This window comes from Meleagris gallopavo, chromosome 16, assembly GCF_000146605.3.
Source record: "Meleagris gallopavo isolate NT-WF06-2002-E0010 breed Aviagen turkey brand Nicholas breeding stock chromosome 16, Turkey_5.1, whole genome shotgun sequence".
Taxonomy (NCBI): Eukaryota; Metazoa; Chordata; class Aves; order Galliformes; family Phasianidae; genus Meleagris; species Meleagris gallopavo.
The window spans coordinates 1,749,004-1,763,418 of NC_015026.2; the positions used below are offsets into that span (position 1 = coordinate 1,749,004).

The 14,415-nt window shown below is 42.1% G+C and overlaps 1 protein-coding gene and 1 long non-coding RNA gene across 9 annotated transcripts in view; one reads left to right on the forward strand and one right to left on the reverse strand.

Moving 5' to 3' along the window:
* Nucleotides 1-285: 285 nt before the first annotated feature.
* Nucleotides 286-14,415, forward strand: part of GSG1L (GSG1 like) — a 58,716-nt gene continuing 44,586 nt past the window's right edge. Inside the window, exon 1 of the mRNA XM_031555824.1 lies at nt 286-1,645. Coding sequence (XP_031411684.1) covers nt 1,345-1,645 — 301 coding nt within the window. The 5' untranslated portion in view covers nt 286-1,344. The remainder of the gene's footprint in view (nt 1,646-14,415) is intronic.
* Nucleotides 5,556-14,415, reverse strand: part of LOC104913363 — a 33,552-nt gene continuing 24,692 nt past the window's right edge. For 4 of the 8 annotated variants that reach the window (XR_004161475.1, XR_004161474.1, XR_004161478.1 and 1 more), the window contains one exon: nt 5,557-11,840. This is a non-coding gene — a long non-coding RNA (uncharacterized LOC104913363). Of the gene's footprint in view, nt 11,841-14,415 lie in introns of all 8 variants that reach the window. The other 4 variants (XR_004161476.1, XR_004161473.1, XR_004161479.1 and 1 more) reach the window with 3 other exon arrangements.

Here is a 14,415-nt window from a genome sequence, read left to right on the forward strand (position 1 = left end):
AGCTGCCTGTGAGGGAGGCAGGGCTGGGGCCCTTCATTCCGCTGTGGTGCTGACCAAGAAGAAGCTCCACCAGCAATTTCTTTCTTGGAGGAGCTGGAGAAGAACAGCCATATTCCATGGCTGTGGGCAGTGAGGCATGGAGTGAGTGAGGTTTTACGTTGGCCAGCATGCTGATTTAGCAGAGCACGGGGTGTAAGCCCCTCTGCTACTGTGAGCCTGTGTGGCTGTTCCAGGGCTCACTTTGTTCCCTCCACTCAGACTGCTCTGAGGGGCTGCGGGTGGCCCCAGGGTCCTTGCAGGGTAGAAGGAATAAACAGTCACTCAGTCCAAAGCCCAGCAAGTAAGTGGAACTTACCACAGAAAATTGTGCTCATCTGTGAAGTACACAACCACTGTGTGACAAACACTGCCAGTGCTCAGGTACACGGTCTGTACCCTGCACACACAGCAGCTCTGCATACAGACCATGTTGTCAGCACTATCCCCTCACAGCACACCAACCAGCAGTGTCCTACAGACCCACTTCACTAGGTAGTGTGACAGGCATCAGTTCCACTTATTACAGACTTTCAAATTTGAATTCCTCTGGGGCTTTGCTGACCTCCAGAGCAAACCCTTGCAGACAGAGAATTACACCGCTGTACCGATAGCAAAATCAGCCCTTCAGTTTGTTCCTCGTGAGCTTAGAATAGAAAAGCTGAAGCATTATTCCATCCCTCCTTCTCCTGGTCACATCCCTGACCGCTGGTACACGACCAACGCATTTCGCAGCCACACTGATCCCTTTGGGGAGGAAGGTGTGACTCTGCCCCAGTCCCGCTCAGCCGTCAGCATGATGCAGGCGCCTCCGAGGGCTGCTCAGGAGCGCGGTGGCACAGCGGCTGTCCCTGTCGCCCAGCTCCTGCCGAGCCTCCCCTGTCTCTCCGTGCTGGGAGAGAACAGCGAGTCCTGCAGCCTGCAGGTGTCTCCCAGCAGAGGAAGCTGCAGAGCCCCTGGGGATCATGTGTGGTACCCGAGCAGATGTTGACTTGCTCTCGGTGCTCTTGGTGAGACAGACCCTCTCTGATCCTCTCACCGCCTGCAAGAGGACGGCCGCACTCCCGCGCCTGCAGCTGCTCCTTTAACATACAAAGGCAGGATTTCAAGTGAAGAGAAGAATGGGAGTCTGGCTGCAGCGTTTCCTTCACTGCTACAACAGCAGATTGGAAGAAGCTGAGAGTTTTGGTGCCTGGAAAACTGGATTCTGAATCGTGAGAGGCTTTGAAACACCACCCCCGCCCCCAAATAAAACAAAAACCTTTGACTTCTTCTCTCAGCAGGAGGGGGAGGGAGGGCGGATTTACCATGAAGACAAATCGAAGATGCAGAGCCCTGCTAGCAGTGAGTCTGAATCTGATGGCTCTCCTCTTTTCTACAACAGCTTTTATCACGACCCACTGGTGTGAGGGCACGCAGAGGGTCCCCAAGCCGAGCTGTGGGAAAGAGAAGAAGACAAACTGCCTCAACTACAGTGGGAATGAGACTGCCAATGAGACAAACCAGAATGTGGTTCATTACAGCTGGGAGACGGGAGATGACCGCTTCCTTTTCAGGTATTTCCACACTGGGATCTGGTACTCCTGTGAGGAAAATATCAATGCTGCTGGTAAGTGTAAAACAACTTCCTTCCAGCTTGTGTTGTTTTGTGTTTGGCTCAGCGTAATGAACACACAGACAAGCTGTTCTGTGCTGTAGCTAACGCAGATTTGCCCTGCAGAGAGAGGCAGAATTTTAACAGTTGTTCGTTGAAACACAACCTGTTCCCAACGAGAGCAGAAATTTGCTTGTTTACCTGCTGGCTGATGCAGGCTCTGTGCTCTGAAGGCGGCCGAACCCCGGCTAAGCGGTGTGTGCTACCCCTCAGCAGGCACTGCAGCTGGGCACTGCTCGGCGCTTCGCCTCCCAGAGCTGCTCCATGCAGCGCACAAAAGGCACTGGCTGTTAGTTGTTATGGAGATTCTGACATTTACCCTATCGGATTGCGATTGCCCCCTAAATAACCCAAAGGGCAGTGGTCTGAATGACGGGAAAAGCGCAGCGCTCCCGATTTTTATCAGGCTGTAGCCTAGAGTTCCTCTTTTCTAAGTAAATGAGCACTCAAATGCTTTCTAGTCGCTAGATTATACATGGTATATACTGGAGTAGAGAAAAGGTAGTTAAAGGGCAGAACTGAGTACAGGAAAGCTCATTTCTGTTCCCTGCTCAGCCATTTACTTACTGAGGAGCACTAGAGAAGACTGCTTCGGTTTATCAGTGAATTCATTTCCCTTTCTGTACCCTGGAATTTACCAACAAATAGAACACCGGAGGATGGATGGAAGGCAGTCCTGCTTCCAGAGTTGTCAAACAGAGCTCACATCCCAGCTCGGATGTGAAAGAGCTGTCCTGCCATTGCCCAAGGAGTGAATCAAGGGCTGCTCACCACTGTGGGCAGAGGAGGACAGCTGATCATCCCATGTGTTGTGTCTCCTAGGACACAACCTCCCTGGCAGTGGGAAGTTCACAGAATTTGTTTAACTACCCTGTGTGCATGTGCTATAAAGTGGGGCAAACTTAGTGAGCAGCTCATAGTCCATCCCTAGGTGGTGTGCACACTCACTGGTAATTTGGGGGATAGTGCTTCAAGCTGGTCATTACAACTCAATTTGATGTAAGAAAAGAGAAGCTGATGAACTCTAGCCTTCGGAGTGTCAACAAGTGGCCCCATGCTAAAATAAGAGCACCAAAGTAACACTCCTGACATTAGGGGGGAAAAAAAAAAAGAAGAAAAAGGAATACTTTTCTTATTGATTTGGAAATAAACTCAGGCCACAGCAAACTAAGTGAGTAGTTTAAGACCCTCCAACACTATAAGCATCTTATTTGGGAGTGGCACAAACGTGCCTGAATTCCTTGCAGATATTGCAAGCTTTCCAAGCCTAGCTTTATGTTTAGCAAAACTTGTGACTGTGTGGTTCTAATCTGAAACCTGAATTATCAAAGAGAAATATGGTGATCACTTCTGTGCTGAGTAAACAAAGCCATGCTGTAGTGAGTGATTTTTAGCAGGTGGCTGAAAGCCAGCTTTAGAAAGTTGTGGTGAAAGCGGGAGAGAGGGTTGTTACTCCTCTCCAGCATGCCACCATAGCAGCCTCATCATATGTGTTTTATCTTAGAACACTAATTTGGTGAAAAGAACTTTTCAAAATCAGCAGATAAGATGCAGCCAACCTTTAGAATCCAACCAGGTATAAGGTTATATTGGCTCAGACAGTTGCTTTGTTTGGGTTTTACAATAGATTTTCTGATAAGGACAGGAATGGTGTAATGAACACAGGTCTGAATTTGGCCCATGAGAGTGTCAACACATGAAAGGTCTTCATCCAGACTTAGTGGTTTGTGAGCACATGGTCTTGGCCTGTGGTCATTGCTTATACATGCAGCCCCTCTGCTCAATGCATCTGCAAGTAAGCAATTCCATAGGCTTATTGCACTGCTTACAGTACATTTATTGACCACAATTATCTAAGTACTGCAAGTCATATGGTCACCATGTCATTAATAGACACCCTAGGATGCCAGGAGAATGCCAAGAATATACCACTTAGCATACAGAAAGTAGAGTATTAAGTACCTAAAAGGCACATACTTTTGATAATGCTTTTCTTAAAGCTTTACAAATACAATACCGAAAATGAAGGTATAGGAAATTTATCAACCCCTAATCATCTTTGAGGTCCTCTGCTGGACTCTCTCTGAAAGATCCTTGTCTTTCTTGAACTGAAGAACCTAGGACACAGTGCTCCAATGTGGCCTCATCAGGGCAGAGTAGAGGCAGAGGATCACCTCCCTTGACCCACTGGCCATGCTCCTTTTAATGCACCTAGGATATCATTGGCCTTCTTGGACACAAGCGCACACTGTGGACTCATGATCAACCTGCTGTCCACCAGTAAACCCAAGTCCTTCTCTGCAGAACTCCTCTCCAGCAGAACTCTCTCAGCCCCTAACCTATACTAATGCACAAGGTTATTCCTCCCCAGGTGTAGGATTCTGTACTTGCCCATGCTGAACATCAGAAAGTTCATCTCCACTCAGTTCTCCATCCAATTATAGGTCCTCATGAATGGCAAGATGTCCAAGATTCTCACACAATCCACATACTGAATGCATAATTACCAGCATTTAGCCATTTCATTTAGCCAAAGTGCTGTTCCTAACAGTTCTTGTAAGCCTACTGTGCTGCTAACGTTATCCAGTCTTTTGGAGACCTGGGTCTCAATACCACATACTCTATACACAAAGCACTGTTCTGAACAACCCACACAGGACATTCTCATAAACATAATGCTTGCTTAACAGTCTTCTTTTAGCCCACACCTGATGCCATCAACAGCCATCATCTAGGCAGAGTCCTTCCAGTAAAAACTCCATAAGTTTATACTAGTCAGCATACAGTACGTATGACCAGTACATATGGCCACAGACAACAGGGAGCACCATTCCTACAGTTCCTGATCTTTCCCTCAACACTCACTGCAGATGTCTGAATGAATCCCACTGGCAGTGCCAGTAATTGTCTGTGTTGTCGTGGTGCTGTCAAAACAAAAATGTTTTGAGTTTCTTTCCACTGCTTATTTGAAACATCTGCTTAAATTTCAGGTGTAGGGGTGCAAAGACATACCATGCACTGTATGGAGACCAGCAAAGTGAGCCCTCCTCTTGTTCCAAGATTTCACTAACATCTCTACCAGATGTTGAATGTTGTGATTATTTCTGAAATATTTGGTGTACCTGAAGTTTATTTTTATCCAGCATGCCTAGGTCTGCTAAAGAATCTGAAAAATATTTTGCATCTCAGAAATAAAATTTTGAATTCCCTCTGGGAAAAGAAGCACTTGAGCATTTATATTCCTTCTGTAGTTGAATCCTGTAGCTAGTTAGCACAGTTTCTCACTCAAAGGTATGCTGAATTCCAACCTGCTTGAAGGAGGATGGAGGCTCTCCTTTCCAGAGTAGGTTCAATGCTTTGGATATCAAACAGGTGAAGGTATCATTCATAAGAGCAATACATCTCACTTCCCAAAGAGCATGAATCTAAAGCATACTTTATGAGCTCTGTAGCTCATGCTGGTCACAAGTCCTGTTCTGCACTTAGACACAGCACAAAGTGCTTGCTGCCTCGTTCCAGGTTGTGAATTCCTTGGCTACAGCCAGGTGACTCAGAGCTGAGCTGCCTAACAATTTATTTCTTTTTGAGTATGACCTTGCATCTTATTTCACACCTGCTGTCTAAGTCTGTGCTTGGTCCACTACTGGATATGTCACAAGATACCAAACTAGTGATGTGCTAACAGCAGCATGGATGGAAAAGATCCAGTGGTAAAATGATTGGTGGATTTTCTGACTCAAGAATATAATAGTAAAAAAATGCTCAACACATGAAGTAGGTAAGGCAGCCTACCTTATCCTTTTGCACAACTGGGAAGCGATAAAATCTTAGCCATTTTTGCACATTAAAGCATTTATTTGATTTTAATAGAAATGAACCATAACTCGGATCTTGTTTAAGTGGCTAATGAGCAGGCAATATCGGTAATCAGATCTGCATATCAGAGAGAAAAGCAGCTCCTGTACACATGCACTTTAAGAGTACTGCCCCTTCCAATAAAAAAAAAAAAGAGCTTTTTTGTGTTGCTCGCCACACTCCACAAAAGCCAGAGAAATAAGAAAACTATATCTAGGCTCGTTTTGCATTATTGGAATTCCATTTTGAAAGCAAGGTGTCTCTGTATTCTCTGTGCCACCACATATTCATTAGCACTCTTCAAGGAGTAAATCATCGAATGGCTTGGGATCACCTAATTTTAACCCCACTGCCACGAATAGGGTTGCTCATGTCTATAAGACATGAGATCAGGCTGCCTGGGACCCCATCCAGCGTAGCCTTGAACATCTCCAGGGCTGGAGCATGGGAGAGCAGAACTTACCTGATATGCAAAGATGCACCAAAGTGAACCACAAATACAGACACTAAAAGCTCATCTGCAGAAGGAGACAGAACTAGGGAGGTGCATCCTGCAGTAGTGAATAGATCTGTAACATATGAAGACAAAAGCTTGCCATATATTTTTGCAGTATGAAGTATAGAAACAATACTGCTTCACCCTTCTCTCTCCAACAACATGATAATAAGAATATGTGACTCACCATAGGCAGCTGTCCAGGGAGAGGGACAGGGCAGAAGCACCTGTGGAATAAATAATTAACAAGCAAGAGGAATTGGGAAATCTTATTGCATTATGAAAAATGTAATATAATTGGCATAACTGAAACCTGGTGGGTTTATTCACAACTGGAACGTAAAAATTGCTAGTTACAAATTGCTTAGGAAGGAAAGAGTGGGTAAAAGAAATTGAGGTGGTTTAGCTTTGTATTAAAGACATAATTTCCAGCGAGAGAGGAACTGAACTCAGGGGGGCATGGTTAGTTTCCATCCGAGAATGCAGAAATAATTGGCACATGAAAATGCAGTTTTGGTAACAAGAATCTTTCATGAATCTTCACATTTCTGTATTCAGAGAGGAAGATGGGTAAAAATAATAAAGACCACTTGAGCCAGCAACATTAGGACAGGTTTTAGTGAAAGCAGTCAGTACAGGGCAACAACTGGATACCATCAAAGGTAGAGTTTTATCAAAAGTAGAACTAGACAAGAGTAATGCATTAGACCAAGTCTCTGTGGATTTTACAAAGCATCTGATGGAATGTCCCACTGAAAATTCTTCACAGAACTGCAGACTGCAGAGGGAATGGTGACAGCAGGTTGCTAGGTATCCATATATTTCCACAGTGGAAAACAGCCAGAGCCTCTTCGAACTGGAAAAAAGGCACAAAGCACAGAGAACTATGGCAATAACATTGATGGGGAACGACAGGGTTCAAACAAAAAATATCACTGACTTTTTCAACAATTTAAGAACAAGAGGCATAACAGATAAATAGAAATATTTCCTCTTAAAGAGTTCCCTGCCATGAACGATGTGAAGGTGAAAACTGAGGACTGCATGTATCCAGGAAGGAAATATCCATCACTGACACAATGATTTGAGAGCAGCCTCTGACCAGGAAGTCCCCAGACTAATGATGCAGTACTGATATCACAGGAGCAGAATCACTTACTGCATACACACGTCTTCCCTAAATATCAGTTATTTATGATGATACAAAGATAATGAAGTAGGTAGAAATTTTGCTGGAAACTGGTGCAGATTTTACATTACATTATTTATTATTATTGGGATAAATGGAGAGGCTGCAAGCTGATTAAAGAATAGTCTTACAATGAGACTGAGGAAATTAATATAAAAAGAGTAAAGAATGCAGTGGAAATCAGAGATATCTAGCAGTCCTCAGGTTTAGTCTTGAGACTGATTTGAAAGCTGAGATTAACAATCTGCAAAAAAGAACCAGAGACAGAATTAACATTATTCAGTTTCTTTAAACAAAATTAATTAAAATTAAAAAAAGAAAGCAAAACCAGAAGAAAGCAAAATCCACAGCAAACCAGTGGACATTAACAAAGCAGATGTATGTGCCTCTACTGATCAGCATCATCATTACAGTCAGTAGAGAGTAATGAATACTTCGAGGGGAGGTTACAGTTTTCCTGGAGTGGAATGAACAAAGCCCTGTGACGACCTGTTCTCCTCGTTGGCCAGAAAAGGAATCTGTCCAAGAAGTTGGCATTGTAACACGGGAATCTTAATTTGAAGAGAAGAATCTTACTTTGAATGCACTCCTTACGCATGCTGTGTCACAAAGTCTGGAAATATTGCTACTACAGAGTAAAGATTTATCTCCATAACTAAAAATGTGAGCTGACATCACAGAGCAGTAAGAATAATACTGAAATAAATAAATTTAAAAGCATAAATTCTGTGAGGTCACAAGTACTCAATGATAGGCAAGAGATAAGAAACAAGATGTGGGCCAGCATTTGTCTGTGAGGTGACTGCCAGCTGCCAGAGTGCTGCAATAGAAAGGAAAGGTGTTATTCTGTGGATGAATCAGCAGCACTGTGCATTTTGTTAGCACCATCATGAATAGTTAGGGTAAGAAAACGGGAGGGCAAAAAGATGCACTGTGGGATTTTTAAGGTAGTTGAGGAGAAGAGAATTTCCTTCAAGATAAGAAAGGAAAAGAAAAAAGTAGAACAAATCAAATATCAAGAGGAGCTATGATAGTACCATATACACACACATGCATACATATATATTCAAATATCAACGAAAGAACAGTATTTGAGTTACTTATCACTGAGAAGAAAAATGAAGATGCAAGGAGGGGTTCTCAGAAAGTGAGTGCCTAGAATTCACCGCCACAGAGGGCAGTGTGAGCAAAGGAAATGACTGAAATACTGATAGTTTTAAATTTGCAGAAGGAGCCATATGACAAAAGAGCAATCTTTCTGGCATGAGGAAGCTTGGACTGAATCCTGCATAACTGATTTGTTGGTATCTTGAGGAGGTCTGAAAGAAGCCATCTTGGTCTGACTGCCTTTTGTCACACCATGTTTATATTGTATTAAATTACATAGAATCCATGCTTCAGGGTTTCCAGTGGTCATTGATAGGAGCCAAGAAAAAATAGCTGCTGGCTTGATGCACGTCGTATTTTCTGAAGGGTTTTATGCCTTCTCTAAAGCATCAGAAATTGGCTACAGATGGAGACTGTGCAAGGGTGCTTTGCTGCTCTCCACATTATTACAGCTTCTCAGAATCTAATTGGTATGTCTGTTCATGCACTGAACATTAAATTGATGATCTAATTTGCGATCAGAAGAGAAACCTCCTCCAGGTTAGATAACAAGGATGGTAATGGATTTTTGCCTTCTTTTAGAACAAGGGGAAAGGTCCACTTCAGGAAAGCAACTGTGATTCCTCGTAACAAATCCTGAGGTTTTGCTTGTAAGATAGGATAGTCCTGGCCATAGGAATTCAACCAGTGTAATAGGAGTCCTCACAATGATTCTTGTTCTTCTTCTCCTGTGGTACATGACAGCTGTAGTTTCTGTGGTCATTGGTACAGACCTTCAAGTTTCTGTAGAGTAATGGGGACGTTTTGTGTCTGTGATGCACTGGGAATTCTGAATTTGAGGTCCTCCTGATCCTGCTAGACACAGGATAGCTGTATGAACACGTATCATAAATTGCAAATATAAAGATGAGTCTGGTATGGTGAGTACTGAGACTGGTAACAGAGCAAAGGGACAAGGCAAGGCACCACTCCTTCCTTGCCAAATTTCTCCATCTCACAAACAAAAGCTACAAAACTACACTGCTTTCTCTTTGGATGAGTCCATCCTCAGCCTCTTAACCCAGCAGTCTTGAAGAAGCTGTCTGAAGGGCTTTCCTGGTTGCTTGTAGATGGAATAAACTTCAAAGAAGTAGAAGATAAACACATAGGTCCCGTATTTCAAAGAGATACAAATGATCATCCAGATGGATAATTGAGACTGTTACCTCAGTGCCAGTTACTGCAAAATATGATCAGATGCAGTTAGGACTACAGATAGGATGGAATATCAATCATCACACAGTCCTCCTGGATTTATATTACACCATACTTATTCCTGATTTTAAGTTTTCCTTTATGTGGAATTAGCAGAGCTAAAATAGGTAAAATTAAAAATTGACTTACCTGACAGATCTCAAAATAAGGAATTATCAGGGAGTAGGGTCACTTCTAGCATGATCCTCTGTTAATCACGCTTTGCTGTAATGTTATTCAGTATTCTTGTTGGTAATCTAAATGGTAATATAAATCTTCACTGATCTAACTTGCCAATGACTTAAAGACTACAGATGGTAGTAAATAATGAGAAGCAGATGTTATTACTATGGAATGACAAGGCCTGTATGAACAGTCACAGTCAAACAAAAATTTGCTTTATGCTGTTCCACCTTGGACTTGGCTGCCTCATGGGACAGGGGGAGGGAAGGATATAAGCCATGTTTGCTGGGAATCAAGTTCATTCCACGATGTTCAGACTATGAAATTTGGAGACAAAAACACCATGTCATACCATAATCAGTCATTCAGACTGATTTCATCCTGCATTATCTGACCAGACCAAAGAAAAGTGAGACTTTGTTGCAGAGTTCTTTAGGTCCAAGCTTGGGAATAAGGTTCACAAAAATAAATACATTTTTTCCGTCTGATTTCAGACACTGGATTTTTTTTTGCAGTATACTCCGTGTTTTCTGTTCTTCTCTTTCTCATTGTTAAAACATCTGTGGCTGGAAGTTTAAGGTTGTCTGTTTCCATGCTCTGAGTCAGGTGTGCCCACTTAGAAACTCAGGATGCCTCAACCTCAAACAAGGGTAGGGAAGATGGGAGAAGTTTCTGGAGTTCGCTTTGAAGCAAGCAGATTGAATCACACCAGCTAAGCAGTTAAGAGCAGACAGATGGGCAAGCTAGGGAAGAAATACTGAGTGTCAACTGTAAAGAAGTAGTACAGGTTGATGTAAAATTCAAGGTTCCCACTCCTCCAGCAACTACTTTACCTCTTAACCTACAGGCACTTGCATGTGTTTCAAGCTTCAACCTTAGACTTGAAACTGAAAGAATTTTGTTATTCTTACTGGTTATTCATATATCTCTACAGCTAAGAATCTAGAGCTTGATTCTTACAGAAAACCATGAGATCGATGTAAGAACCATTGCTTCTACTTCCTCTGGAGAGACAAAATGCAGAATCAATCTGAGATTTCACCATTAGATAAATGAATGAATGACTGAAAGAGCATGAAAACTGAAAAGGTTTCTTATTCAAACATTTTATTTTCAGAACCATTAAATAGATAAATAAATAAAAAGACCTGAGAACGGAGAAGGCTTATTACTCAAACATCTTTCAAGAATTATCTATCTATGATCTCTCAACTCAAAAGAAAAAGAGATGGGTTAGTTGCTATATATTTGAGACTGAAAGATAGCACAATACTGGAAGACTCTTAATTGCTGAAGACAAAAATGTCTATCAGTCAGGGTAATCCTACAGCATAGGCTAACCAAAACAAGATAATGTTGCAATTATATTGAAATAAATAGACTCATTATCTCCTGATTTATTTACCTTCCCATTGCATGGGTTCAAACTCAGATATAAACCCAAACTAGCTTGCCTGTATTTCTACTACTCAGTAGTGCTGCTTCTAAAATACCTGGAATCAGCAAGAGAAAGAAATGAAGATCAGAACATGTACCATCATCCTTATCTCCTCTATTGCCAAGACTTATTTTACTGGAACCTCCATCTCCCTCACCAGAATATTCTGAGGGCTGGTTTATGTGTGGAGCAATTGATGTACCTTTCTGTGAGCAGCAAATGCTTCTTCCTCTGCTGGAAATTCAGCAACTGAGGGAGATCTTTCAGTGAGCCCAAACAGATTAAGTTACCAAATGAAGCTTCTCATGTTTTCAGTCTGAAAAACTGAAAGGTCCTTTACTTTGCTATACTTCAACCCTGAACATTTCTTCACTGATTACAACACAATTTCCATCTTGATCCCACCATATTGTCTTAAACTGGTAACTTTCAATGAGTAGCCAGAGTTTCTGTAGAAAGCTGAGGGCTGAGAAGATACTGCTTTTGCTCTCCTCAGAAGAAACGTGAGATAAACATTTGGTTTCCTCTTCATCAGAAGAAGTCAGTGAATCCTCTTCTTTTATCTATGCTAGAGTAGCATCACAAGCTGTTTCTGGATCCCGTGTTGGACGATCAGGAGAAGGAGACCCTGAGGACTCAACCTGCTTCTCTGGATCAAAACCAGACAAAAAATTAAAATTGAGACACATAGATCAGAAACATCTTTTATTTCTGTATATCCAAGTAGAAAAAGACACTAAGTCCATTTTACTGATGGTGTAAACAGGAGATGTGTAACCCCTCTTTTGTTCCTATGCTTTTAGTAGATATTTTAGAAATTTAGAAAGCAAGCTAACCAAAAGAGTGATGTACTTAAAGCCTTTTAAATCACAACTCTCCCTACAGTATCAAATACTTAATCTGTCAAAGAAAGGCTTGATCTGGAGATAGTGTCTAGATGCAGGACTCAAGCATATGCCAAGTTCAAGGAGGAGAATGTGACTCCCTCAAGGATAGAGAGGCCTTGCAGAGAGATCTTGACAAAAGTGAGGGCTGGGCAATCACCAAGTGTGGGTCTCTTCCAAATTAGGATCTTCTTTGGTTCTTTTCAGTGACTCATGTTCACAGCAACATGCCATGCCATTGTAGTAACGCTCTGCTCTGATTTTGTCCTTTCCTCCATTTTTAGCGCACATCAGCTTTTGATGTTTCCATTTTCTGGAGTAATCCTAACCGTGAAACAGAGTTTCTTTCTTTGCTCTCAGAGACTTTCATCTCTGCTTGCTTTGCTTATGAATTTCTGCAGCTAGGGCACAGATCCAATATGAATACTCTGGTTGGGCGTTATCTGGAGAGAAGTGCTGGCATGGTTAAAAGCGGATCCATGCTGACCCACAGCTACTAATTGGAAAGAGTGGAAGATACTCCTTTGATCTTTGCTAATCACCAGCCTGAAGGGAACTGCTAATGCAGTCACACGAGAAACTGTAGAAGACATCATGCATATATATACAGCGAGGTATACATCAACTATACATATTCTGTCAGAAGCATTATTTCTGGTCTTTCATGGTTTCCTGGAAACCTGATAATCCCACAGATAATGGACTCTGTGATAACTAGTATGTTTTGGCATATTTACATTAGCAAGATTACTCTTCTTTTTACAGCACTTAGTCACAAATGACAGCAAATGGGAAGTGGACAAAATGGCGGCTCTGTGCCCTGAGGTGCCTGTGGAGCCAGTCAGTAGGAAACAACTCTGCCTTCTCATTAGCTGTCTGGAATGGCACCTTGGCATCTAGAAAGAGATGAGATTTGTAGAGCCAGTAAGGCTTCAAGCAAAGTGCAGTGTTTCTGACCACAAAGCTGACCACAGAGTAAGCACAGAGGGTCAAAGTTGTCAGCTCTGCGATGGACAGGTACAAATTTTCATCCTTCCATTCCGTTATTTAAAGTGCTTAATCAAAACTGTGCCCGATTTCATGTCTTCCATCTGATAAAGTCAGATCTAATTTGACATCAGAGTCACTGCAAGCCCCTCTCAGCACTATTGTTCTCTGAGTTCTGTTTTCCATCTCCTCAAATGTATGCCCATCTATATGTGTGTACACAAAGGGCCTGTCAACCCATTGGGCCTTACAGAGATAGTCAGATGAGTCTTGTGTCTTTGTGTGTTTCAATCAGACACGAGTGTAAAGAAGTTTGCCTTCAGTGACTGTGAAGGATTTGCTCACCAGTCAGAGTTTTGGTGCAGAGAACACAGTTGCCATGGCACACAGTCTGACTTAGCACAGCACGCTGCACGTTCCCCTCTCTGCCTGCACCCAGTGCCCCTGCACAGCTATCTGCTGCTCCGAGGAAGCAAAAGGGAAACTTTGCAGTGTGCACATCCCCTCTCTGATAAGACTATTAGCATTTCATTTTGAATAGGTGAATTGAGGAAAAAATGCATGACTGAAATGAAAAAAGTGGAAAGCTTAAAGAAGTGGTCCTCTGCTTTAAAATGTAGGAAGGTTTAAGAGTTTGAGTCCACTGAAAGAAACAGAGAGAAATGAGAATTGGAGCAAATTCTCACATTACTTGGAAGCAAGAGAAATGTTGACGGGCAGCAGCTATAAATGAAAGCTGTTGGAGTGATAGAAAACAGTTATTTGCATAGCTCAATACATATTTGAGTGCAACTCTGTAAAAACTGTTTTCCACTTTCCAGCAGAAAATATTGTTCCAGCGAAATCAACACTTTCAACAGTTGGTTTTGTTTGGAGATTAAGGCTTCATTTTCATTAGGGGAAAAAAATAGTTAAGTGCTTTGTCTGGGATAAGTTTAATCAAAAGTGGAACGTTTCACTTGTTAATTAACCTGATAAACTTAGTTTGCACGAGCTCATTAACCTATATTTTTCCTCATGTAGTATTTTAATTCACGGAAATAGTGATGCAATCCTCATCCACTCCTTCAGACCCCTGGAGGGTTATATAATTTTTTCAGCTACATACAATGATTTTACTCTCCATAGATGACATGGAATCTTATTAGAATCACATGGCTCCAGATATAGTTGGAGAGACAAAGACCTGCTAGGGCCTATTGGAGAAAAAAGGGACCTTGTCTTTCATAGGCTGGGAGCCAGTGTGTTTCTAAAAGGGAATGCTGTTTAAATGAAATTTAATCATTTAACAGAACTGTACTTCTGAACTCATGAAATTTTATACAGGGTAAGTGAACACAGATAGCTTTTTCT